Source organism: Phyllostomus discolor, chromosome 3 (genome assembly GCF_004126475.2).
Source record: "Phyllostomus discolor isolate MPI-MPIP mPhyDis1 chromosome 3, mPhyDis1.pri.v3, whole genome shotgun sequence".
Classification (NCBI taxonomy): Eukaryota; Metazoa; Chordata; class Mammalia; order Chiroptera; family Phyllostomidae; genus Phyllostomus; species Phyllostomus discolor.
Genome location: NC_040905.2, coordinates 212,179,420 through 212,201,857, shown reverse-complemented (window position 1 = coordinate 212,201,857; position 22,438 = coordinate 212,179,420). Strand labels below are relative to the sequence as shown.

General features: G+C 65.7%; 1 protein-coding gene across 6 annotated transcripts in view; it reads left to right on the top strand.

The window, feature by feature from the left end:
- The window catches only part of AK8 (adenylate kinase 8), a 66,517-nt gene extending 47,201 nt beyond the window's left edge, over positions 1 to 19,316 (top strand). For 3 of the 6 annotated variants that reach the window (XM_036022406.1, XM_036022410.1, XM_036022409.1), the window contains 2 exons: positions 17,827 to 17,907; positions 18,913 to 19,315. In XM_036022406.1, the coding sequence (XP_035878299.1) occupies positions 17,827 to 17,907; positions 18,913 to 19,150 (319 nt within the window). In that variant the 3' untranslated portion in view covers positions 19,151 to 19,315. Of the gene's footprint in view, positions 1 to 17,826; positions 17,908 to 18,912 lie in introns of all 6 variants that reach the window. The other 3 variants (XM_036022408.1, XM_036022407.1, XM_028527700.2) reach the window with 2 other exon arrangements.
- Positions 19,317 to 22,438: the final 3,122 nt, after the last annotated feature.

Genomic DNA, 22,438 nt, shown 5'->3' with positions numbered 1-22,438 from the left:
TCCTCTGGTGCCTGACACCTGGCACAGTCAGTCCCACACTCTCCCCATTCGGGGCTCACTTGCCTTCACCGGCCCCTTCTCCCTGAGGACGGTAAGCTCCCCGTAGGTGTCCAGTGCGTCCCGGCCAGCCGGTGGGGGAGACCTCGGCCGAGGCAAACCCCCCTTCCCGCCGCGGCGGCCAGGCGCCCAAAGCAGTCTCCCTCCCTCCGGCGGAGACTGACAGGTGGCCTTTCGCAGCGCGGCGCCCAGGGCGGCTGGCATTTGAGTCCGGCTCTGATGGAGACGCCCTCATCTCTGGCAGGCGCCGCGCTCGGCCGGCAACGCAAACTCATTTCCCCGAGAAGGGCGAGAGGGCGGAGATGCCGCGCTGACCGGGAGGAGTCCTGTTTGTTCTCCGCTGCCCGGCGGGGACGCCGGGGCACATCAGCGCGCCCTTCAGTCTCCCGCTGTCCGCGGAGGCATCAATCAAGCGCTGACCCGCCGGACCCGGCGCTGCGCGTGCGAAGCTCGGCGGGCCCCTGCCGGGCGGGCGGCGGGAGTCTGAGAGCTGGAAGCTGTCCCCCCTTAAATATCACAGGAAGTTCTTACTGAGAGAAAACTTCCAGAAAAAGTCTTCCACAAGGAGAAGTTCAGCGTCACTTTCTCTGAGGTGGTCAAGCCCCAGGCCGTGCCGCCTTGCTGGCTTTGAGGTTTCTGCAGAGTCCAGACACCCCCACCCCAGAAGTGGGTGCACTGATACCACCACCCCCCCCCCGCCCCTGAGCAGCAGCCAGGCAGAGCCTCCCCCCGAGGCTCCCACGTGGCCCCTGCTTTACCTTCTGGACCCGGGCCTCGAGACAGGGAGCACCTGGGTCCCAGATCCCAGGGAAGGGCTGCGTGTGTCTGCAGAAGACCGGCCAGGCCCGGAACTCCCCCTCCTCCAGGAAGCCTTCCCTGATGCTTCTCCTCACTCGGCACCTTCACGGGGCCTTATGCATTGCTCCTGTGACAGGCAGCGGCCTGACGGGCCAGTAGTGGAGCACAGAGGCTGCGGCCCCCGGGCTTTGCCCCTATAGCGCCGTGGGGTGGGGCAGGCATTACTGTCGTGGGGCCCTGGGGTCCCCCTGTGCACCACTGCTTGAGTTCTGGAGACAGGCTGTAGCACATGCCGTCGAGTGGCTGACGCTGGCGCTGTGGTGGGGGTGCTCTCTGGGGATCGGGACACGGGGCGACGGAGCAGGACCGACGGGCAGCGGGAAGGGAGTGTCGCCGAGGTGCGTGTGCAGGCGGTCAGGGAAGGCCGTGCTGATGCGGGGACACGTGTGTGGAGGGGGGCATTGATTGTGGGAAGACCTGGGCACGGGCGGGCAGGACTGGGGCAGCACGTGCCGAGGCCCTGAGGTGGGACGGGCTTGGCCAGTTTTCGGGGCGCGTGGCGGCTGTCAACAGTGAGCAGGGACAGCCTGGGAGGTGACACCCGAGGCCGAGGGGCTTTGCTCTGAGTCAGGTGGGAGCCGTGGGGGGCATCGGAGCAGGTGCGTGATGGATCTGACTCATGATGCGAACGGATGGCGCGGGTTACAGGGTGGGGAATGGGCCACAGGCAGGAGGACAAGGGCGGGCGCAGGGAAGCCGGGCAGGGGGCCGTTGGCAATAACCCAGGTGAGGCACGCCGGTGCCCCGGCCCATGGTAACAGCGTGCAGGCGGTGGGGAGTCTGCATTTCGTAGGCAGGACAGGCAGGGCGGGTGGGAAGGGTCAGCGCGGAGGAGAGATCCCACCTTTGCTGGAGCTCGGGAGGAGAGGACGGGCCACCTGCCTGTGGGGGGGGGCGGGGCAGAAGGAGCCGGGATGGGGGGGAGGGACCACCAGCTCCGTGTGGGACAGAGGCTGAGATGCCTGTGAGCAATCTGCCATCGTCGGCTGCGCGGCTCCGACGAGAGAAACTTGTGCCTCTCACCTCTGGAGGCCGGAGGGGCAGAGGAGGGTGTGGGCAGGGCTGGCTTCTCCCAAGGGCTCTGCTCTGCTCCCTGCCTGGCTCCCGCGTGGCCGCCCTCTGGCTGCCTCTCGCCTGGCCTCTCCCCTGCGCCCACGCACCCTGGGTCCCTCTGAGCCCAGATTCTCTCCTCTTGTAACACACCCACCAGATCGGCTCAGGGCCCACCCAAAGGCCCCGTCTCCACACACCGAGAGCCTGCGCTGGGAGGTGCTGCGGTCAGGGCTTCACCGCATGGGTTTTGGGGGACACACGCGGCTCAGCCGCCGGTGTGGCACTCGCTGCGGCAGCCCGAGCAAACCCGTACAGCGTCCTCAGGGCCGTGTCACCTGCCCTCGGGGCTGCCCTCGTCACAGCTGCTCCTGGGCCCGGGGGCCCAGGCCTCTGTCGGCACCCCTCCCAGCCCCCGCGGGGCGTCCATTGCCCTCCCTGCCCCCAGCCCTGGCCAGGCCTTTCTGCTTTCTTTCTGAGGTTCAAGCCCGGAAGGCAGGCCCGGAAGGCTCCCGCGGCCACCCCGTGCAGCCTCCAGAGTGCGCAGGGAGAAACGGAGGCCCCGAGACCGACGTGTCCTGTTGGTGGGCGGGGCCAGAGCCGGGTGCGGCCGCTGCCTCGCTCGCTCTGCTCGTCTCCAGTCCAGCACACGGGCCGGCGAGCAGCCGCCCAACCCGCAGCCGTGCCCCACGCCTGAGGCCTCCCCGTGTCCCCTTTCCCTGCTCGGCTGCCCCCGAGACGCGCGGGGACGGTGGACCGTGACCACCCTCGTCCCTGGCCCGGGTTCCGCTCTGCGCGGCAAGCAGCTGCCCCCGATCCCAGGAGCTCGGGGCGCGGCTCCCTCTCTGCTCTCAACCATAATTAGCCTTGTAAGGCTAATGGGCGGAATCGTGTCTAATTACCCCGGTGAAGGCCCAATTATGCGATTAACACTCGTGGACTCTAACCTAATGATGAGAAGAGGAGCCTCTCATTTGCATGGCATTAAGGAAATTGAGCCGCGGGCCGGGGCGGATGGGGTGGCGATGGCCGGATCCTCTTTCTGAGGGGATACTAATGACCGGGGAGGACAGCGCACCTGACGGCCGTATTAATCAGCCGCGATCCGGTTACCTGGCAGGGCCGGCAGGTGGCGGCGGGCCGGGAGGCCGGGCTCCGTGAGCAGGAGAGAGGGCGCCCTGCGCTGCCGGCTCGGCTTCCCCGCACTGGGCTGTGTGCCGGGCGGGCCTGCGGCCTCCTTAAAGAACCAGGGTCAAAGGACGTCTGTGAAACCTCGCTCTGGCCTTTCCATCCGGCCCTCCTCGCACACTGACTTCACTCACTCAGCCGCTCATCCACACTCCCATCCCTCCGTTCCACCCCCACGGCGGAGCCTGCCGGGCTGGGGCCCCTGCCCGCTGGAGTCTGGGGAGACGGCTCCGCTGGGCCCCCGGGCCCCCAGTATCTCCCCGAGGTTTCAGATGCAGCACCAGTCCGCCGTGGGGCTGGAGAAGGTCGGCAGGGCGTCTCAGACTTTGAAGAATGCTTTGAGGTCCTCATTTCAAGGCTCTTATTTTACCTGCTCCCCAAAGACTGGAGCTCAGAAAGGCTGAGAGCCCGGGGGTCAAGGCCATCTAGCCTTAGAGTGACGGGCTGGGTGGGGCAGGGGTCCGTCCTGGCCCTGCCCTACACCCCTTGCCCCCACACGGTACCTTCGTTAACCCCACGCACCACATTTTGAGGATTCTGACACCGACCATCTCGGGGGGAACTTGCCCACAGCCCCTCCCACGTGTTCCCGTGGCCCCCACCGTCTCCCTGCCCAGCACTGTCCGCCGGCCCTTCTCCTGCTCTGCCCCCGCTCCCGGAGGGCAGGGACAGCCCGTGCTCACCGTCTGCTGCGGGCGACTGAACCAGCCAGGGACCGTTGCGGGGTGTGGCTGGGCTGAACCCCGATTGCTTTCTGATGGATTTTTTTTTTAAACAACAAAAAATAAATAGACTGTGTAGGTCCTTATGTGACTTACTTTTTCACTCAATAAAATATAATGGACTTATCGTTATATAGAGCTAGACCTCGTGAAATGCCCGTGCGGTGCGTCACTGCCCGATGGCACAGCCCGGGTGTGCGGCGGTGTGCCCGTGTGCCCGTCAGACAGTGCTCCAGCCCTCCTCCGTCACGGATGACACGGCCCAAGCGTGCACACGAACACGCACGTCTTCACACATCGTGTTGGTCGTCATCTCGGGGAAAATCTGTAGGCACGGAGCTGCTGAGCCGAAGGGCACGCCCAGTGAACAAGTTACTTTTCTTTTCAGCTGGAAGGAGTCGGGGCTGAAGGAGCACAAGTAAATATTCAGTGGAAAGTAAGTCCCAAAGAAGAACAACCACCAGAAACTACGGACCTGAGCCCCTGACTTGGGTGAGGGAAACGGTAAACCAGGGGCAGCAGCAAAGGGGCGCCCGGGACAGAAATCGGGGACGGAAAGCAGAGCAACACGGCAGCCAGAGCCGGCTCCTGGATGAAGTTACCAAAATGGACATGTGTCTGGGATATAAACGTGCATATCTCCATGGACAGGGTTTAAAAGGGTCGGAAGCATGCTGTGAACCGCTTCCCGACACCAACTCTGGGAGCAGAGCGAAGGCGGAAAATCGGAGAAACAGCCTCCCCCAGCACTGAGGTCGGCGAGGGGGAAAAGGCAAGCAGCCCCACAGTGAGCCAGTGAGCTCCCCGCCCCCGCACTCCTGCCCGGACCGCCCTGCAGCCCTGTGCTTTATCGCAGGCAGGGGACCGGCCGGAGACCACGGAGCAGAGCCCACTCCCAGCACCAGGCCGCCCCACGATGGCAGGGAGCAAGCTGCAGCCATGTACGCCGGTGGCGTGCAGCCGTCTTAGGAAAATAATGTGAAATGGCAAAGCGAGTTGTGGGAGGGCAGACCCAGCAAAGCTGAGCGACGTGTGGGCGCTGGTTCGCATTAAAAAGTTCTCCCTAGCCGACGTCTCTTCCGACCTGAGTACAGGCAGAGGGCAGGCTTGGGTAGGGCCACCCAGAGCGTTTCAGTATCGGGGTGATGCCCTGCTTCCATGGGGGTTCGCAGGGTTCGTTTTATATTCTATGTAACATTCTTGTAGGGAAAAAAATCTTCTTTACCAATGTATCTCGAACTCCCAAAAGAATGCCTGGCACATAGTAAGTTCTCAATAAATAGTTGTGGCCGGAATGATTACGTCGCTTGCTTCCATATATCAAAATACATCATAGTAACAAAACGGTGAAAACATGAAGTTCTCTTCTTCCCCCAGAGCTTTACTCCCTCCCCCAGAAGCAGCCACGGGTCCTAATTTACAGGGTGTTTGTGCGTCTAGGAAACTTCTGCGCGTCGATACGGAGGCCGACTTACACGCCTCTGTTCTCTGTTTTCTTGCGGGGGCGGGTGCTCTGTTCCGTGGTGAGCAGGTCCCGCACCGTTTCCCTATAGCGCACCGCCCGCTCTCACCCCTCTCCCGGCCCCACGGCGCCCCAGCGTGCGGCCCCGCGGTCGGGTTCACCCGGCTGCCTGCCGGCGGAAGGGCGTCCCGGCGGTTTTCTCCCCTTCACCTGGCAACCGGCGCTGCGGCATGCGCCCGGGACGCTCGGCCCCCGCGTGCGCTGGGCCGTCTCTGCAGATTAAATCCCGGATGTGGGGGCCGCGGAGTCGCAGCTGCCTTTTTTTTTTTTCAGTGGGTGCTGGCCCTGCAGGCTGGAGGTGGGTGTCCTTTGGGAACAGCTGGGACATCCAAGGAATGAAGGCTTCGTTGGGGTCAGGGACCCTGGACCGCAGGGCGGCAGGGGCGCCGGGCTGGCTCCGAGCGGGAGGGCCCTGCGGCCGCCGGGGCGGGGAGCACAGTGCCGGGGGACTGCAGGCACACGCCCGGGCCGTGGAAAGGTTTGACGCGTGGAACTCAACTTTTAGGGAGCATATTTTTTTTTCCTTAGGATCAAGGATGGATTTAAAATACACTTAAATGTTTTCTTTCAAGAACGGTTTTACCGCCCACAGCGGTTACTTTGTGATTTACATGTTGGGTATTTTAAGTAATGACAATTATTTCCATTTTTACTGCTTTGAGCCTCTAGCCACAGCTAAAACCTGACAAGCCTGCGAACATAAAGGCCCATCATAAAAGGCAGTCGTCCTCAGGAGACCCGGCTGCCTTCTCGGGAAGCTGGAATCCAGCTCGCGCCGTCCTCCACGGAGAGCGGGCGAAGGAGCCGGCCTGTGGTCGGCCGGCCGGGTGTGTGGGCCCCCGGCAGGTGGCCTGTGGGGAGGGCGGGCCTTGGAAGCTCTGGGCTGAGACCCCGCTGGGGCCACTGGCCCTGGCGCCGGGGGGTAGAAGCACACCAGGACCCCCCGTCCTTTGTGAGAGCGGAGATGCAGCCAGGTCGGTATGGACCAGACTGCCCTCTGGAAGCAGGCCGCTCAGCTCCGCTGGGCACCGACCGCTGGCTGGCATGGCCGTGACATTTCCCGGGAGCGGCAGGGGCTGTGTAAACGTGCACTTTGGGGTCGGAGACACTCGAGGGTGACTCAGTGTGAGCATGTGCTGCGTGCGGGGCCAGTGAGCAGGACGGGCAGACCGCCCACCCTCTGGTGGGAGCCCCACTCTGGGGTAGACAGTCACGCACGAGCTCCGCTCAGCCCTGAGGCCCGTGGACGCGAGGGGCCCGACGAGACGTTGGGAGGAGCGGCTGCCGAGCAGAGGGAATGGCCGCCCGCCCCGCTGTTACAGAGCAAACAAGGGGGGCCTGGGACGATATACTATTACCGAAAGAAGCCCCCAGGTCCGTTATGTCCGCCGCCAGAGGAAAGACGTCTCTCAATGCCAGAGATTTGTGAAAAGGAAAGGAAACGTTTATTCAATGCCGTACAGACATAAAGTAGGGACCTATTGTCTTCACCAAAAATCCTAAAGTCCCTTAAAGCACCCACAAACAGACACAGTCCTTCCTTCCTTCCTTCCCCCTTTGCCCAGTTCAGAGTACCGTATCTCCTAACGCTGCGGGGTCCCTACTCTGGCAAAGGCACGTGGTCCTCTCTCCCCGGACCACGTGAGTCTCCACTCCGTCAAGGCCGCGTGGTTCTCCCCCTCAGGGCCGCGAGAGGCTTCACTCTGCTAAAGCTGTGTGGGTCTCTCTTGCAGGGCTGCACATGGCTTTCCCCCTCAAATGGCTGCCGCGTCTCGGTTTGAATCCCAGCGCCAATCTTCGTCTGCAGCCCCATTGCCGGCTCCTCTCACAATTGGCCACAGCTGCCAGATTCTGGGCAGTGCGGCCCTGTGGTGTGGGGCCAATTATCTCCAGGCTCTTCTGGATCTTATTACAGATCCCCATTTGAGGCTCCCCTCTTGGCTGCACCCTGTTACACCGCTTCAGAGCGGACTGGATGACCCCCGGGCCCCAGGCACGGCCTCCCAGCTCTGTGATGCTGCTTCCGCTCACCAGAGGGAAGGACGGTCTCTGGCTCGTCCGGCTTTGCCGCGGCGTGGCGGCACCCCTTTCCCGGAGCTGGGGGGGGGGAGGGGCCTCGTCTGGGCAGGGAGCCCCCTTCCGCTGGGCCCTGGGCTCCCGCCCTGCCAACCGTGCCAGTGAGCAGTGGGAACAGGCCTCCCACCTCCCCCCCGCCCCCACCCCAGCCCCGGCTGCTCCCGGACCAAAATGTCCCTCACTGTGGCCGCCCTTGGACAGGCGCGTACCCTCGCCATCTGCCCGGCACTCGGGCTAGTGCCACGGCGTCATGGAGACGGACGCAGCGCCAAACTGGGATTGGACGGGCCCGAAATTGTGCACTTAATTCACAGCCGGTACAGGGCGCTCATAAAGCCTCCATCGGGACGGAGGGGCCAGTACGCGTTTGAGAACAAAAGTATGGGGAGGGGCAAAAGTAGGTTTACAGTTGCCAGTATGAGAAACAGTGTATTCTCTTTTTTAAAGATTTTATTTATTTATTTATTTTTAGAGAGAGGGGAAGGGAGGGAGAAAGAGAGAGAGAGAAACATCCGTGTGCGGTTGCTTCTCGCACACCCCCCACTGGGGACCTGGCCCCTGCAACCCAGGCATGTGCCTTTACTGGGAATCGAACTGGTGACCCTTTGGTTCGCAGGCCAGCACTCAGTCCACTGAGCCACACCAGCTAGCACCACAGTTCACTCTTACATTGTTGTTTGTTAATTACTGTGCTGTTTTTCACACGAAAACAACCACACACCTACTGTTGCCCCACCCTGTGTCTGGGGAGGAAGCGGCTCCGTGAGACATTTGGCTGTGGAGCGGAGAAACCAGCCAGGCACAAGCCTCTGGGTACCGATCCAGTGAGTACGTCTGTCGGGCCGGCGGTGACCTTGAGTGAGCCGGTCTGTGGACATGCGGACGGTCCCTTGGCGAGTGCACGCATGGAGGGCGGCGTGGCCCCGGCAGCCGCGTCACTCCGGCCCCCAGCTGTGGGCCTGTCGGGTGTCTGACCTGAGGGGCAGAGGCGCAGCGGCCAGGGAAGGGACTGCCCGGACACCAGCGAGGCGTGCAATGGTCGTGCAGGGGACATGCAGGGGGCGGTGGCCAGCCTTGTGCAGACCAAGGCTTGAGGGCCCGACCTGCAGAGGCCCTGACACTGGGTGGAGCAGCTGTGTGGGTGGGCGGGAGCCCCCGCCCCACATGCCAGGTGTGGCAGCTGTGAGGGGCCAGGGTGCACAGGTTCGAGTCCTGCTCTGCCATCCACTGGCCCCGGGACCTTGAGCAGGCCCCTTACCTACTTGCCAGAGTGGGCGTGAGGATGGGACCTGCCCCGGGGGTGGCGGGACGTAAGTCTGGCTGTGTGTTCCAGCACCTAGAAAAGCACACACCGAGCTCCACACGGTGGGATGGCCCAGCCCCGCGGGCTTGGCCTGGAAAAAGTCGGGAGTCACGTCAGCAGGGTGCGGCTGTTCTTGGGGGGAGGGGATTGGTTCAGGTTCAATTTGCATTTTGGAGCACGGCCCCTGGCGGGTGACCCCCGCCCCCCTCCCCGCCCGTCCTCGGTCTGTGGCCAGACCCGGACTTGTAGTTGGCGGGGAGGCGGGCAAAGGGCTTTATACCCGGAACGGTTCCCCTCTGCCCAGAGTGAGCTGCCGCTCTGGCCCTTCCTCTGAGAGGGGGACAGACGTCTGAAATGAACCCGTAAAAGCCTGCATCGAAAGGGCTTTTGTGGCGTCTGCAAAGGCGGTCACAAGAGGGGAAAAAAAAACAAAAACCGACAAAGACTGGTGAATAACCAACCCTCTTTTCCTGGACATCTTTGAGAACTGGAGCCCATCATGGGTCTGAGGCAACCCGCCTGCAGAATCAGAGGGCTGCTGGGGGCCTCTGGGCCCCGGGGCGGGTGCTGCTGCTTGCAGGGTGGGGGGCCACAGCTGTGGGCTCGGACCTCCGCCACCAGGAGGGTCGCCGTGCTTCCAGCAGCTCTGTGGTGCCCGTGGTGGTGTCGTGTGCATGCAGTGCAGGCTTGGGAGAGACCAGGGTGGGTGGTGACAGGGCCACGGTGCTGCCCTCCAGGGTCCCCTCGCCCCAGAGCTCAGCCTCCCAGGAGGGGGCCGAGGGTGCTGGACCCACAGACAGTCCCCCGGGGAGGTCTGGGTGCAGGGCAGGGCGCTCGGGCAGGGCGGGCACCCGTGACGGCGTTCCAGCTCCCTGACACATGGAAAATCGCGAGGCCTGTTAAATATTTCAGACAGCCAGGCTGTAGCCCAGACCTCCGCGGCAGTGCGGGCCGGCTCCTGTCAGCGGGAAGAAGGGAGATGCTGATAAAAATATCAGCAAAGCCGGGCTAATCAGGTCGGCGGTAATGTTTTGGCCGCGAGGCCTTTTTCTGTAAGTGGCTGGAGAAGGATCGAATCAGACTGGGAGATGTCGGACCATTAGGTGAGACCCGCGTGGCTGGGGGGAGAGCGGGAGGAGGAGACGCTGCGTTGGGCTCCATCCAGGGTCGCTCCTGGAACAGCTGCGGGAAGGAGCCGGCAGGCCGGCTCACCCGGGAAGCCTGACCTTCGGGGATGCGCAGGGGGCGGGGCTCCGGTCACTCCCGTCCAATCAGGCGGGCCCGGGGGCTCGCCCGGCTCCCTCATTTGCATGTTCCCGGGTGTTCCAGGAAAACCTCGCTGTTCAGAGTTCAGAGTCGGTGCTGAGTCAGGAGAAGGTGCCCCGCGGGGCGCCCTCTCGTCTCAGAGCACCCCGCGCCCCCGGGGAACACACTGCCGCGAGCGGACTCCTCCCCGCCCCCACCCCCGCCCGTCCCCGCGTGTGCCTGCAGTCCCGCCGAAAGGCAGCGCCATGCCGCCAGCCCTGTCTGTCCTGGGCCCACACGCAGCGCGTGCCTGTTGCAGACCGAGCTTTGGGCCCGGGCGCCTCCCGTTTCCTGCCTCGCGCCCCCTCTGCCCCGTTTGTCCCGTTCGCGGCAGGGGCTCTGGCGTCCCTGTCCTTGCTGCTTCCTTCCCTGGGGTCTGTGCTCAGCCGAGTGGACTACTGGGGAGCCGGGAACGGAGCGGGTCCTGGGACTCCCTCGTGGGCACCGTCTGAGCTGCCTGGGCTGCGGCCGGTGGTTTCACCCCAGGGGAGCCCTGTGATCCCCGCCGTCACCCTGCACCACTCTGGGGGGCCCAGGAACGAGCATTAGAGAGGGGTCCTGCCACAGCGACGGTGCCCTTTGCACCCCAGTAGGGCAGGGGGCATGCCACTCAGGGCCACCTGGGGGAGGGGACCACCAGGCCTCCAGCAAGGGCACCCAAGTGTCTGGAGCCACCAGCGGGAGCCCACACTCGGGGTGTGGCCCAACTGAGGACGAGCAGGCCTGCGGCAGGGCCCAGGGTGGCTTTGGCCCCTCCACGAACTCCGTCCACCAGCTGGGCCGACTGTGCAACTCCGAGACACGTTCCGTGGGCGCGTGTCAGCGGGCCACTGCCCCAAGCCCTCCCTGGGGGACATTCTGGGCCACGCCATGGGGCCAGACAGAGGGGTCAGTGCCGCTGCCCACCAAGCCCCAGTCCTGCGAGGCCAGGGCACCCACCGCTGGGCATCTTGGCGGCGGAGGCGGGACAAAGGCCCAGGACCAGCCGGGTGAATGCTTGGGGTGGGGGGACTTTGTTGGGTGGCTTCGCCTCTCTGGACTTCAGCCTCCGCACGGGCCGGAGGGGCAAGGAAGGGCACCGGCTCCTGCCTCGAGGGAGCGCTGCGCGGCTCCCGAGGACAGGGCTCAGCCGGGAGCCCAGTTGGGCTCCTGCCGCCCCAGGCGCCGTCCGTTCCAGACCCTGGGTGCCTGGGGGAGGGGCGGCCAGCGACCCACCACGAGGGAGACGTGTCCACGAAGGCCAGGTGCCCCGTGGCGCGGAGGGGGGTGAGTGGCAGGTTCGGTGACACGGGAGGGCATCTCTGGGGGAGGGGTGGTTAAGCTGAGGCTCGAGTGAAGACAAGGAGCCCGCCATGGGGTGACGGGGGGAGGCCAGGCGCGTCCCGGGGCGGCGGGTCTGCAGGGCAGGGCAGGGCTGGTTGGGGGGTCGGGGAGGTTACTGTCCACGTGTGCGTCCAGCAGTTGGCCGCACTGGGAATCCACTTACTGCAGAAGAGGGAGAAAGTGCCGCCGAGTAAATATTTGGGATGTCCAGAGAAAACCAACCTCCGTGACATTTTTGGAGATACTGTGTACACCCCCTTCTCCCGAGTAATGTGTTCGCTGTGCTCCGTGTTTGCACGGCGGGGGGGTGGCTCGCGCCTCCCTTTCCAACGCCCCGCAGGCTCCGGGCCACTGCAGGGCGAGGCCTCGGGCGGCTCCCAGCAGGCTGGCAGGTGGCGGGCAGTCTCACGTCGCAGCCCTGGGTCCCCGCCAAGGACAGAAAGGCTTTATCTGGAAGCTCCGGTGTCACCTCCGAGGTGGGTTCACCGAAGGAGTTTGACCCGGGGGCACAGCTGGATGAACAGGTGACCCCCGGGTTCCTCTGCAGCAGGCAGTCGGGGGGTGTTCTCTCCGCGCCCACACGCCACCGGGCTGGCCCCGGTGAGGCCCCGGGGCCCCTACACCCTTCACCCCTCCACACGAAGCACCTCCAGCTGCAGTCAGCCAGGTCCTTCCGAGCCTCCCCACCCTCCCCGGGCCGGTGTCTGTCCCGCCAGGCCCTCTTCTCCGGTCTCACACAGGCGGGCTGGCGTGACACGTGCTGTGGTGTCAGCCACGTCCTGGCCCGCAGCCTCCGCCTGCTCCTCTGTCCGCAGAGCACAGGGTGCAGCGCGCCACCGCTGGCGCCCTCCTCCGCCCAGGCCCCTGCGCCGCGTCTGGGGGTGCACACCCCGTGCCGGGAGCTCGCCCATGTGCTCCTGCACTTGCACAAGTGCTTGCTGACGAGGGACCCCTGAGCCAAGACACCCAGCCTCCGGTTCCCCACGTTCGCACTGAGGGTGCTGGTGTGAGCCTCATGGCACGGCACGGCACGGGGCCGTGTTGACGAGACGTTTAGGACGGTCGGTCGCGCACAGTGAGCCCCTGGGAAACGGTGCGTCGGCGTTGCCCGAACCCAGAGCGCACTGAACGCACCGGGCGACACCTCAGTCTCGGGCAGTCGGGGGCAGGCCCTTCCGCTCACCTCGTCGGCCCTCCCCCATCCTTGGGGGATGCCACCGGGTGCCCTTCTCACCCGAGGGCCCTGCACTCGGGCCGCCGCCGCCTCCGGGGTCCAGTCAGAGCGCCCTGCTCTGGCCCCAAGGGCCTGCCCCCGCTGAGCCCCCGAGGGGATGTCCTGGCTGCGTCACCTGCCAGCCCGGCACCCGGGTGTGGGTGGGGGTGGGCGGGCTGGGGCACCCGGGCGTCTCTGGAGGGGAGAGTGGTGGGCTCAGCCCCCTCGGTGGTACTCCTGGAAGCCTCTAACATCCCGTGACAGCAGCGTTGCCTCCAATGACTTGGGGAATCGTGACACGCCAGACCAAATACGAAGCACGTGGGTTGGTTCTGCCAATCCTCACCACCTGTGGCCCCCCACCCCCACCCCCACCTCAGAGGCAGAGAACCTGTGAGCCCTGGCCCGGGACTGTGGCCTCTGGCCACGGCCCGGCCCCCTGCACAGCTCTGGTGCCAGAGGGGAGCCAAGGACATTCTGTCTTGGGCACCCCCAGGGTTTGTCACTTGCTGCTGTGTCCGTGTGCTTAGCTCGTGTGAGACCCGGGCTTGGGAGCCGGAGGGGAGAGGCCCCGCCAGCGGGCTGGGCGGTAGAGGCCGCACGCAGGGCTCTGACCACCCGCGGTGCGTGGGGAGGCTCTCCCCCGGCCCTGCAGAGCACACTGTGGGGGGCGGGGGTGCTGCCACGACGGCGGCATCTCTCTGGACCAGACGCCTCATGGCCCCCGCTGGGAAGGTGGCCACGTCCCCACCCCCAGCGCCGGGGAAGCACGCCGGTTCTGAGCACCGGGGTGTCTGCCGTTCTTCTCGGGCAGGTTCATTTGCCTTTCCCTGTGGTTTCCTCCCCGGCACACCGGCGTGCTGGGGCCGGAGCTCCGAGTTGAAGCCTAAGTTTGCCGCCGACTGTGTTTAATGAGGCCCCGAGTGGCCACCTTGTGCGGAGGGACAAAGTCAGACCTGGAGGAGAACCTCAGCGCACAGAGCATCCCAGGTGAAGCGCCCCAAGGGGGCCCGGGCCTCGGGGCGACGGGAGGACCGGGCGTGGTGGGGGCCGCACTGGGGGAGGGGCTCCAAAGCCCCCCCCACCCCCGAGTCGCCACTGCTGTGCAGCCGGCATCCGGAACCGTTGGTAAAACAAAAACCAGTCGCACGCCGAACCCTTCTAATCCCCTGATGGCGGGGGACACCCGACGCCCCAGCTCTGGTTTCCGAGCCTCGGCCGAGGCCGCGGCCGCCCGGCTTGGCCCGGCTCCCCCGAGTGGCAGCCCGACACGGCCGGCACAACCGTGGTATTTGAGGACAATGAAATATGCATGGCCGTCGGTGACAGCCCCATAAAGCGCAGCAATTAGCCGAGTAATCCGAGAGAGAGAGAGGGAGCCGGCCGCGCAGCCCGCGGCTCCCCATTAGTTAAATGCATTTTGTACGCCCTCGTCCCATCAAACCAACTAACACTTCCTTTAATTGGCTCATGAATTATACAGCCGCCCCGCATTATAATTTAATCGCCTGTAAACAGTCACAGGCCCCGCCGCCCCGCCGTAAAGCGCGCCCGCTCATTAATTCGCTAATTCCAGCAGATGGAAGGGGCGATCGGATGAACGGTGGCAGAACAGAGCGCCTCGGGCAACGGAAGAAGGGAAAAAAGGTGGGGGGCCGTTTAGGTTTTTAAGGGCTGTCAGAAACTCAATCTGCGGGCTGTCAGGGGCCCCGGCCGCCCCGCCCCCGCCCTCCGCCGGTGCGGCGAGTGACTGGCGGATGCACACGGAGGCTTGTCAACCGTCTTTAAACATCAAGCCAGCGGGTAAACCGAGCCCGGTGTAAATTAATTCTTGTCTTGCGGCCCCCCCCTCTCTGTTCCATGCATATTTCATGGCGGGCAGCATAAATATTAATTCTAATAGCTCTGCACACTGGTTATTATTTCTGTTTTATGACAAATATTCATAAAATATTCAGGACCCTTTTTTAGAATATTTACGCACTTGATTGTGAATTTTCCCAGATTCCCGGGGACGCTGGAACCATATTGGGGTTCTCCTGATGGACTTTTTCCCCCTTAATTAATACCGCTGGCTATCAATATTTAATCAGAGTTACGTTTTTTGAGAAGCGGGCCCTTTCAGAGTGCAGGGCCGGAGGATGTGACTCCCCCCACCCCCAAGTCTGCGAAAGGGAGAGAGCGCTTCTCTTCGACGCCTGGGCGACGGCAGAGGGTGGCCTGGCCGCTTTATTGGGAACACGGAGCCCGACCCTTCTGCCGGCGTGTGCTCTCTCGGCTGAGAGCGCTGGCCGCGGCCCAGCTCGCCGTAATGAGACTCTGCGGCGGCAGGTGCCGCGGCAGTGTTTATGCAAGGATTCACGTGCTCCCGGAGTGATTGAAGCCCGGGTTTAGCCAGCACGGGGGTGGGTTCCTGAGGCCGCCGGGCCGCGGCGGGTGGGAGGAGGGGTCTTCTGGAATCCCGGTTATTCACCTTTGACCCCGAGAGGCGGCGGTGTGCGGCGAACTCGGGGGGCGAACGGGGGGAGAAGGGGTCCCTTAGGTGCAGGAGGGCGGGCATGAGTGAGGTGGCAGCTCCGGTCTGAGGTGGGGGTGCCGGTGGGGTGTCAGCCGCACCCCCACCCCGCTGGGCCTCCTTCCCCCTCCGACCGCAGCAGGGAACCCAGCAGAATCCGTTTCCCCTCGGGAAGGTAGTGGGCCGCCAGGGGGCGCCCTCGAGTCCGCCGGACGGGGCGCCCAGCCAGAGGCGCCACCTTACCTCTCGGGTGAGTTTTTCCGTCCTTGAGTCGGGCGCGATCGCAGGCCCCGGGCCACGCGCTTGTGGTGAGATCGAGTGTCACGACACGCGTGTGTACCGCGTCGGAACAGTGCCCGGCCCGCAGCAAGCACAGGCCGGCTGGAGGAGACGGTGATGATGGGTGTTGAGGGCAAGGGGTCAGGGCGGAGGCCAGGGGGCCCGTGGAGGAGGCCCGGCTGTGGGGAAGGTCGGGCAGAAGCTTCTCTGCGCCCCGTGCAGGAGCAGAGTGGGGGGTTCGAGGGAGACCCCGAAGGGGGTGGTGCCTCGGTGACCGCCCCCCGGGCGGGTGTGCGCTGGGCGCCCGACCTGGGTGGGGACTGGCGCCGCGGAAGGAGGCCTCACAGTGGAGTCCGCCGCCTCTCCCTCCGCCGCCTCTCCCTCCGCCGCCTCGCCCTCCGCTGCTCGTGTCCAGGCCGGCGACGAGGAGACGCACTTGTCCCCCAGGCAGCCAAGGGCCCAGGTCTCGCGCACCCTGCAGCCCCGGTCCCTGAAGGGGGCTCCTGGTCCCCAGCGGCAGGCCGGGGGGCCGCCCCGGGGCAGGCCGGGCCACCAGCGCAGGCACCGTTTCCCGCCTTGACCCCCGTTCGGCGGGTCTTCGTGGAGCGAGGAAGGCGGCATTGACGCCCTCGGGCCTGACTCTGGGACTCCAGCCGGCACTGCCCCCCACACCCTGGGTTTCTGGCTTGTGCAGCGCAGGGACACCCCTTCCTTCCTCCTGGCTGATCCGCAGAGGAGCGCGGGGTGAACTGCGCTGACCAGGAGCCGCCACCTGCGTCCGAACCCCGTCTCGGCCACGGTCGGCCACGGCTCTCTGCGGGCGCCCGACCGAGAGGGTGCGCGCTGGGCCTGTCCGGCGAGGCCTGTCCCTGTGATGCGTTCCAGGACCAGTTTGGTGTCCTTGTGCTCCTGACCTTGCCCGCCGGTCAGGAGCCTTCCCTTGAGTACGACACGTGGTCTCGGTGGGCTGGGTAGACGTCTCACCAGGCTTCTCGCCTGGTTGACCTGCTTGAAGGGAAAGGAACAAGGGTGCGGGGGTGGGGGGGGGGGTTGTTGTTGCTGACGCCGCTGTCCCCCGTGTGCCCCCGGGGAAGCTGCACACGTCATCCTCCCGCCTGACGTCGACAGTGACAGCTCCACTAAAAGTCGTGTCTGGGTCCCACGCGAGGGGCTTGCCGCGGTGCCTGGCTCACAATTCGGGAGTTAACTAGTAAGCGAGTCACGGAACCTTCCTGAAGTCACTGCTGTGAACACACCCCAATGCTTTAACACGGGAAGGCACGGCCGGGGCCCGGTGCGTGGGCCGCAGCCTCGCACACCCAGGCCCCTGCCCGGCCCCCGCCCGGGGCACGCTCGCACCCGCCCGGGGTCTCGGCCGGCACTGGAGACGCCCACCGCACCTGCGGGGACCGGGGACCAGGTAGGGGGCGGGTGCACGGGGCCGTCCTGTGTACTGCAGGACGTGTAGCAGCGTCTGGGCCTTGCCCCACGAGGTGCCAGCGCCACCCCTTCCCGGCTGTGACAACCAACCAAAGGTGTCCCCAGGTACGGACTGCCACTCGTCTTCTCGGGGCAAAGCCACCACACCCAGCTGGGAGCCCCCCTCCTCTGGGTTATGTGCGGAAAGGGGTCCGTGGCCGGGGTCGGGGGGGAGGTGAAGCCCTTAGGACCAGGGGTTAGCAGACGGAGGACCCCCGAGCACTGCCAGTCCGGGAGCCCGGGGTCAGGGGTCGGGGCCGGTGCTGCGACTTTCCCACGGGGCCCCTGACCGCTGAGAACCCCGCCCCTCGGGCCGGGGCCCCTTCGAGGAAGAGGACGCTTGCCGCCCCCCCGAACTCTGGGAGGGGCCATCCCCGTCGGGGAGCCGGGCTCCAGAGGGGGAGGGCGCAGGGATTGGGGGGCACAGCCCACACCAGCAGCGTGTCTGGACCCTGGGAGGCACCCCTCAGCCCCCACGCAGGTCGTCTCCTCAGACCCTCGGCACCGGTCAGCTGCCGTCGCCCGCCCCACCTCACAACGGGGGGAGGGGGGTGAGGGGGGGACCGGGTCTCAGGGAGGTCATGTGAGTGGCCCGGCTCACACGGCAGGTCCACGAGGAGGGGAGGTTCCGCCCACCCGTGCGGCTCCAGAGGCCACGCTGACTCCCGAAAGGACAGGTCATCTGCTCGCCCGCAGCCCACCTGCACGGCGGCCCCCACAGGAGGGTTGGGGGCTTCCCCGAATCAGGGGTGCAGGCGGCTCCCACGGCAGGGAGGCCTCACCTGTGTCCCTCCCAGGCGGCCTGCGAGAGCTGCACACCTGCAGCCCGGACGGGCGGCTCCCAGAGCCCCGCCTGCCCGCGGGGGCTGGTGCCCACCCTGGACTCGGCGGGCGGGGGCCTCCCGGCTGACCGTGCGCTTGCTCTGCCCCCGACAGGGTGTTCTTCCTGAACGTGCCGCTGGACTCCGTCATCGAGCGGCTGACCCTGCGGAGAACCGACCCCGTCACCGGGGAAAGGTCAGTGCCCCCCGAGGACCCCCTCTCTCCAGGTGGCTGACCAGTGCCTAGGCCGGGCTGCTCCAGGGATAGCCTGGTGACCGCTCACGGAAGCCTCTAGGAAGGGGGCCCCTCCCACTAGCTCCCCTGGACAGCGTCTGTCAACGCTCTCCGCCTGGATGAGGAACCAGGAGACAAGTGTCCGCCCACGCCTCCCCAGCGGAGGTCAAGAGGTCCCCCTGCACTGTCCTGGCGGCAGGCAGCTCCGGCTCCAGCCTGTGCAGGGGCCGCCCGTGCGTGTCCCTGGGCCTGTGCTGTCCCAGCCGCGCTGTGCGCACCCCGTGGGAGCCCCTGACCTTCCCGTGGGTGCAGAGGGTCAATTCTGAGTTTCTTTGCAGCCTGACCATGTCTGGTCGCTGTGTGCGTGTTGAACATGGGTTAGAGTCCCTGCAACCACACAGGGGTACAAGCCTCTGTGCCCGGGGCAGCCGGGGCCTCCGCAGCAGCGAGGGAGGGGGGCGGGAGGGGAATGGCGGGCTCCCTCTGAGCCACGGGCCTCACCTCCTTCCTCGCCCTGGCTGCCGGCCGCCGTCTCCTCCCGTGAAGGTCCACGGCCTCCGGGGGGGGGGGGCCTCTCCCAACAGGGACCGTCTGTGGCACTTCCTGGGTGGCACTTCCTGTCCCCTCTGCTCCCTAGTGGTGGTGTGATGTCCCCACCCCCATCTCGCTGCAGGCTCCGTGGGCATCGGCGTCTGTCTTGCGTGTCCCTGTGCCGTCCACAGCAGACAGAACGCCAGACAGAGCAGATGCCTAACGCGCGGTCTTTGGAAGGAAGGAGAGAGGGAGGCGTGGGGGGAAGGGAGGAATGGGGGCGTCGCCCGCTGTTCCACGCTGTTGGCCCCTGCGCACGGCCCGTGTACGGTGCTGGTGGCGGCCGACCCCCGGCCACAGCAGGACAGAGGGCCCCCCTCTGCCCCGCCGTCTGGGCCGGGCCGTGCGTCACCGGCCTCCCCGGCTCTCTCGCAGGTACCACCTCATGTACAAGCCGCCTCCCACCATGGAAATCCAGGCCCGTCTGCTGCAGCACCCCAAGGATGCCGAAGAGCGGGTCAAGTTCAAAGTGGACCTGTTCTACAGGAATTCCCCCGAGCTGGAGAAGTTCTACAAGCAGGCCATCGCTGTCAACGGCGACCAGGACCCGTACACGGTCTTCGAGCACCTAGAGAGCGGGATCATCCACCCCCTGCCCAGTAAAGCCCTCTGACGTGGGCAGGGCGAGCAGCATCCGGAGAAACAGAGTTAACACTGCCCCCCCCGCCCCGCCCCCCATCCTCTGGAACCTCAGCCGAGCCAATAAAGAGTGCAGGGCGCAGTCTCACGTGTCCTGAGGGGAGGTGGCCTTGTGGGGGGGGGGGTCTGGGAGCGCAGGTGCGGTGAGGCCCAGGGCGACTGTGCGGCAGCGTGGCGAGTGGGTGGGAGCCGGGACGCGCCAGGCCCCACCTCCTGGGACGCCGAGGCAGCCGACATGCAGGTGCAGGGGAGGCTCTGGACACGGAGCCTGGTGCCCAGTGACCTCTCACACGTGGCTTTGAAGGCCCGGCGTCCCCAGGACACCGTGGTCTGGGAGAACTCCCTGGAGTGAGCCAGGGCCTGTGCCCTCTGCCCCGTCCGGGACGGCCACCGGCAGCCGCGGGTGCGACGGAGGGGTGGTCTTGGTTCTCAGTAATTCCAGTGTCGACGGCCGCAGGTGGCGGTGGCTGCCCTGGCGGGCGGGCAGCTCTGGACACAGCTGTTTCCCAGCGTGCTGGAGCCCTGGAGAGGGCGGGGCGTCGGGCCCCCCGACACGCTCCTCTGGGGCCCGCAGTGCCTGGGAGGCGGCGTGAAGGGACAGGGGCACCTCAGGCCAACAGAGCTTCTGATCCCCTTTCATGAGCCCCTCCCCACGCCAGCCCCTTAGGAAGATGGTTGGGGGTCCCCCCGCTGACGGACGAGGACACCAGCTGCAGAGGGTCCTTCCTCACGGGGAGAGGCCGGCTACCCTGAGGGCCCCCTGAGAGCGGGCCCTGCCCGGTCAGCGTCCCCAGACCCCGGGAGGCCCCGGAGGGGTCCTGGCTGCAGGCCGGGTTGCAGACGCCGCCTGCTCTGCACCCAGCACCCGAGACTGCAGGAGACTGAGCCCGAAAGGTAGCCGGCCCGGCCTGGTCAGGGGTCACCGGCCGTGCCACCCGCCCTCGTCACTTGGGATACGGGAGGACAGATCTCACTTTGCTGGATGTCAGTGAAACTCCATCTGGATATAAGTCCTTAGCCAAAGCCAAGACATCACAAAGTGGCCCTTTCCCTAGTCAACACACACTTGCTTTGTGGACGACCTCCTCTCTGGGGGGGCCTGCACCATCAGCTCCCCACCCACCCCAAGAGCAGGGCGCCCGAGCCCACCCGCTCGGGGCAGCAGCCGTGTGTGAGGCGGGGCGGGGCGTGCCCTGCCCAGAGCAAGGGCTGAGGGAGGCAGTGGCCTGGGGCCCCCACCGCTGTGTGACCTCGGGCAAGGGACAGCCTCTCGGGGTCCTGGTCACGAGAGAGCACAGCGGCCCTCGCCGGCAGGAGCGAGGACAGGGCCCCGCTCTCAGACGACGCCACGTGACGACAGTAGGGCGCCTGCCCTCCCGCACGCAGTCCGCAGTCCGGGTCGGGGTGGGCCCTGGCGTCCGGGCCCCTCAGGCCAGCTGTCGGCTGGGCCCCGGCAGCTGCGGCGCTGGGACGGCGTGAGCCTCGTTGGGACGGGCCTGACAGGCTCCAGCTCACCTGGGTCCCGGCCCGGACACACAGACGTGTCACGAGCCAATGGCACCTGCCCCTCGGCGGCTTTGCGCACACAGGTGGGCGCCAGGCTCTTCTCATGGGCGCCCTGGCGGTTCTCGGCGTAATTGGGCGGCGGGTGGCATCATCACCCTCCAGTTCCGGGCATGCGCCTGCGGCCTGGGGCTTGCGGCCCTCACAGCCCAGTCCGGTGGCCGGTTGGGGGTCAAGGTCTTGTTCGCGTCCAGGTCGGCGGCCGAGCTTGAAGTTCACCGAGGTCGGACTCACTTGCAGGAGGACAACGCGTTCCGTGTGGTCATGCAGGTAAGTCCCCGGTTCCTCTCAACCCCCTCGGTCACGCGTGGTCCGCTCCGCGCCATGGTCCGCTCCACGCCGTGGTCTGTTCCGTGCAAACTCCCCTCGCTCAGGGGTGCAGTGCACCGCCCAGGCCCCCGTCTGCCTTAGTGGGTCCCTCCCCACCTCCTCCCCTGGCGGCGGGAAGCCCGGGCAGCAGAGCAGGGACCCCTTTGGGGGCCCCCCCCGCACCGCAGCCTCCGCAGGTGTTTCTCCTGGGGGACTCTGCCCGCCATGGAGGGGAGCGGGTTGCACCTGCTGAGGACGCCAGCTGCCCAATCGGCGCTCCCAGCCAGGGATCTGGGAAGAGAACTGGGGGCAGCTGGCCGCTCGCTGCTGGCCGCCTGCAGGAAGGGGCGGGCCTGGGGCAGCGACGCCCACCTCCTCCGTTCAAGTCCTTCTGGAGCGCCCGCTCTGGGCCGGGCGCCGAGACGCCACGGGGGGAAACGGGACAGAGCCGCTGTCCCCGAGGCTGGCTGGCACGTACACAGTGGCAGAAATGGGAGGCTAGGAGAGGCCGTCTGGTTTCTGACCTTCCCTGAAGGTCAGGGCCTTGGGTCTCCGGGAACAGCCCTCCCAGCATGCACCTCTTCCCCCAGGGCAGCGGCTGGGCCTGGGGCTGCCTCTGCCAGTTCCCTGTTGCTCTGAAGGTCCTGCCGGCCATGGCCGGCACTGTCCACACAGCCCCCCCGGAAGGGGCGGGTGGGCGGGCACTTCAATGAGGCGGGGACTCAGGGGGGAGCCCCCCCACCTGTGCATGCCCCGGAGGTGAGGGCGGCCAGGGAGCTGCGTTTCGAGGCACACAGTGGAGTTCGGAGGTGAGGGACGTGCTTCCATTTAAAACACAGAAATGTTGCAGTAGAAATACTTTGTTAAAATGTGACTTATTTAAAAACCCAAACAGTACAACAAACCGTTCTCATAGAAACGACACTCTCACCCCGGCCCCAGTGGAACCCACCGCAGTCCTTTACTGGGAACACCCAGAGTTAAACATGTGGGGTGGTGGGCGGGCTGGTGGCCGGGAGCGACCATGTGGCGGCTGCCCTGTGACCCCCGAGTTTTGCTGTGGTGAGAACACTGCACAGTGTACAGTGCGGGGCTGTTCACTACAGGCTTGCTCCTGATCGGTCACTCGGGTCGTGGTGTGTCGTGGGCTCTGTGACACGGGGTCCGCAGAGGCGGGGCCCACTTGCGTGCGGTTGGCGGGGCGGGTGGCTGTCACGCACGAGGTGGGCCGCAATGTGAACATTTCACCTGAACTGTCGTTTGGTGTGCTTGAGTGTGACGATGTTGTTACGGAATTACGTGCACACATGACTTTGTAATAACGTGGGGGTGTTGCTGGTGCCGGACCCCATGTGTTAAATGTACCTGCTCAGATATACAATGAGTTCAG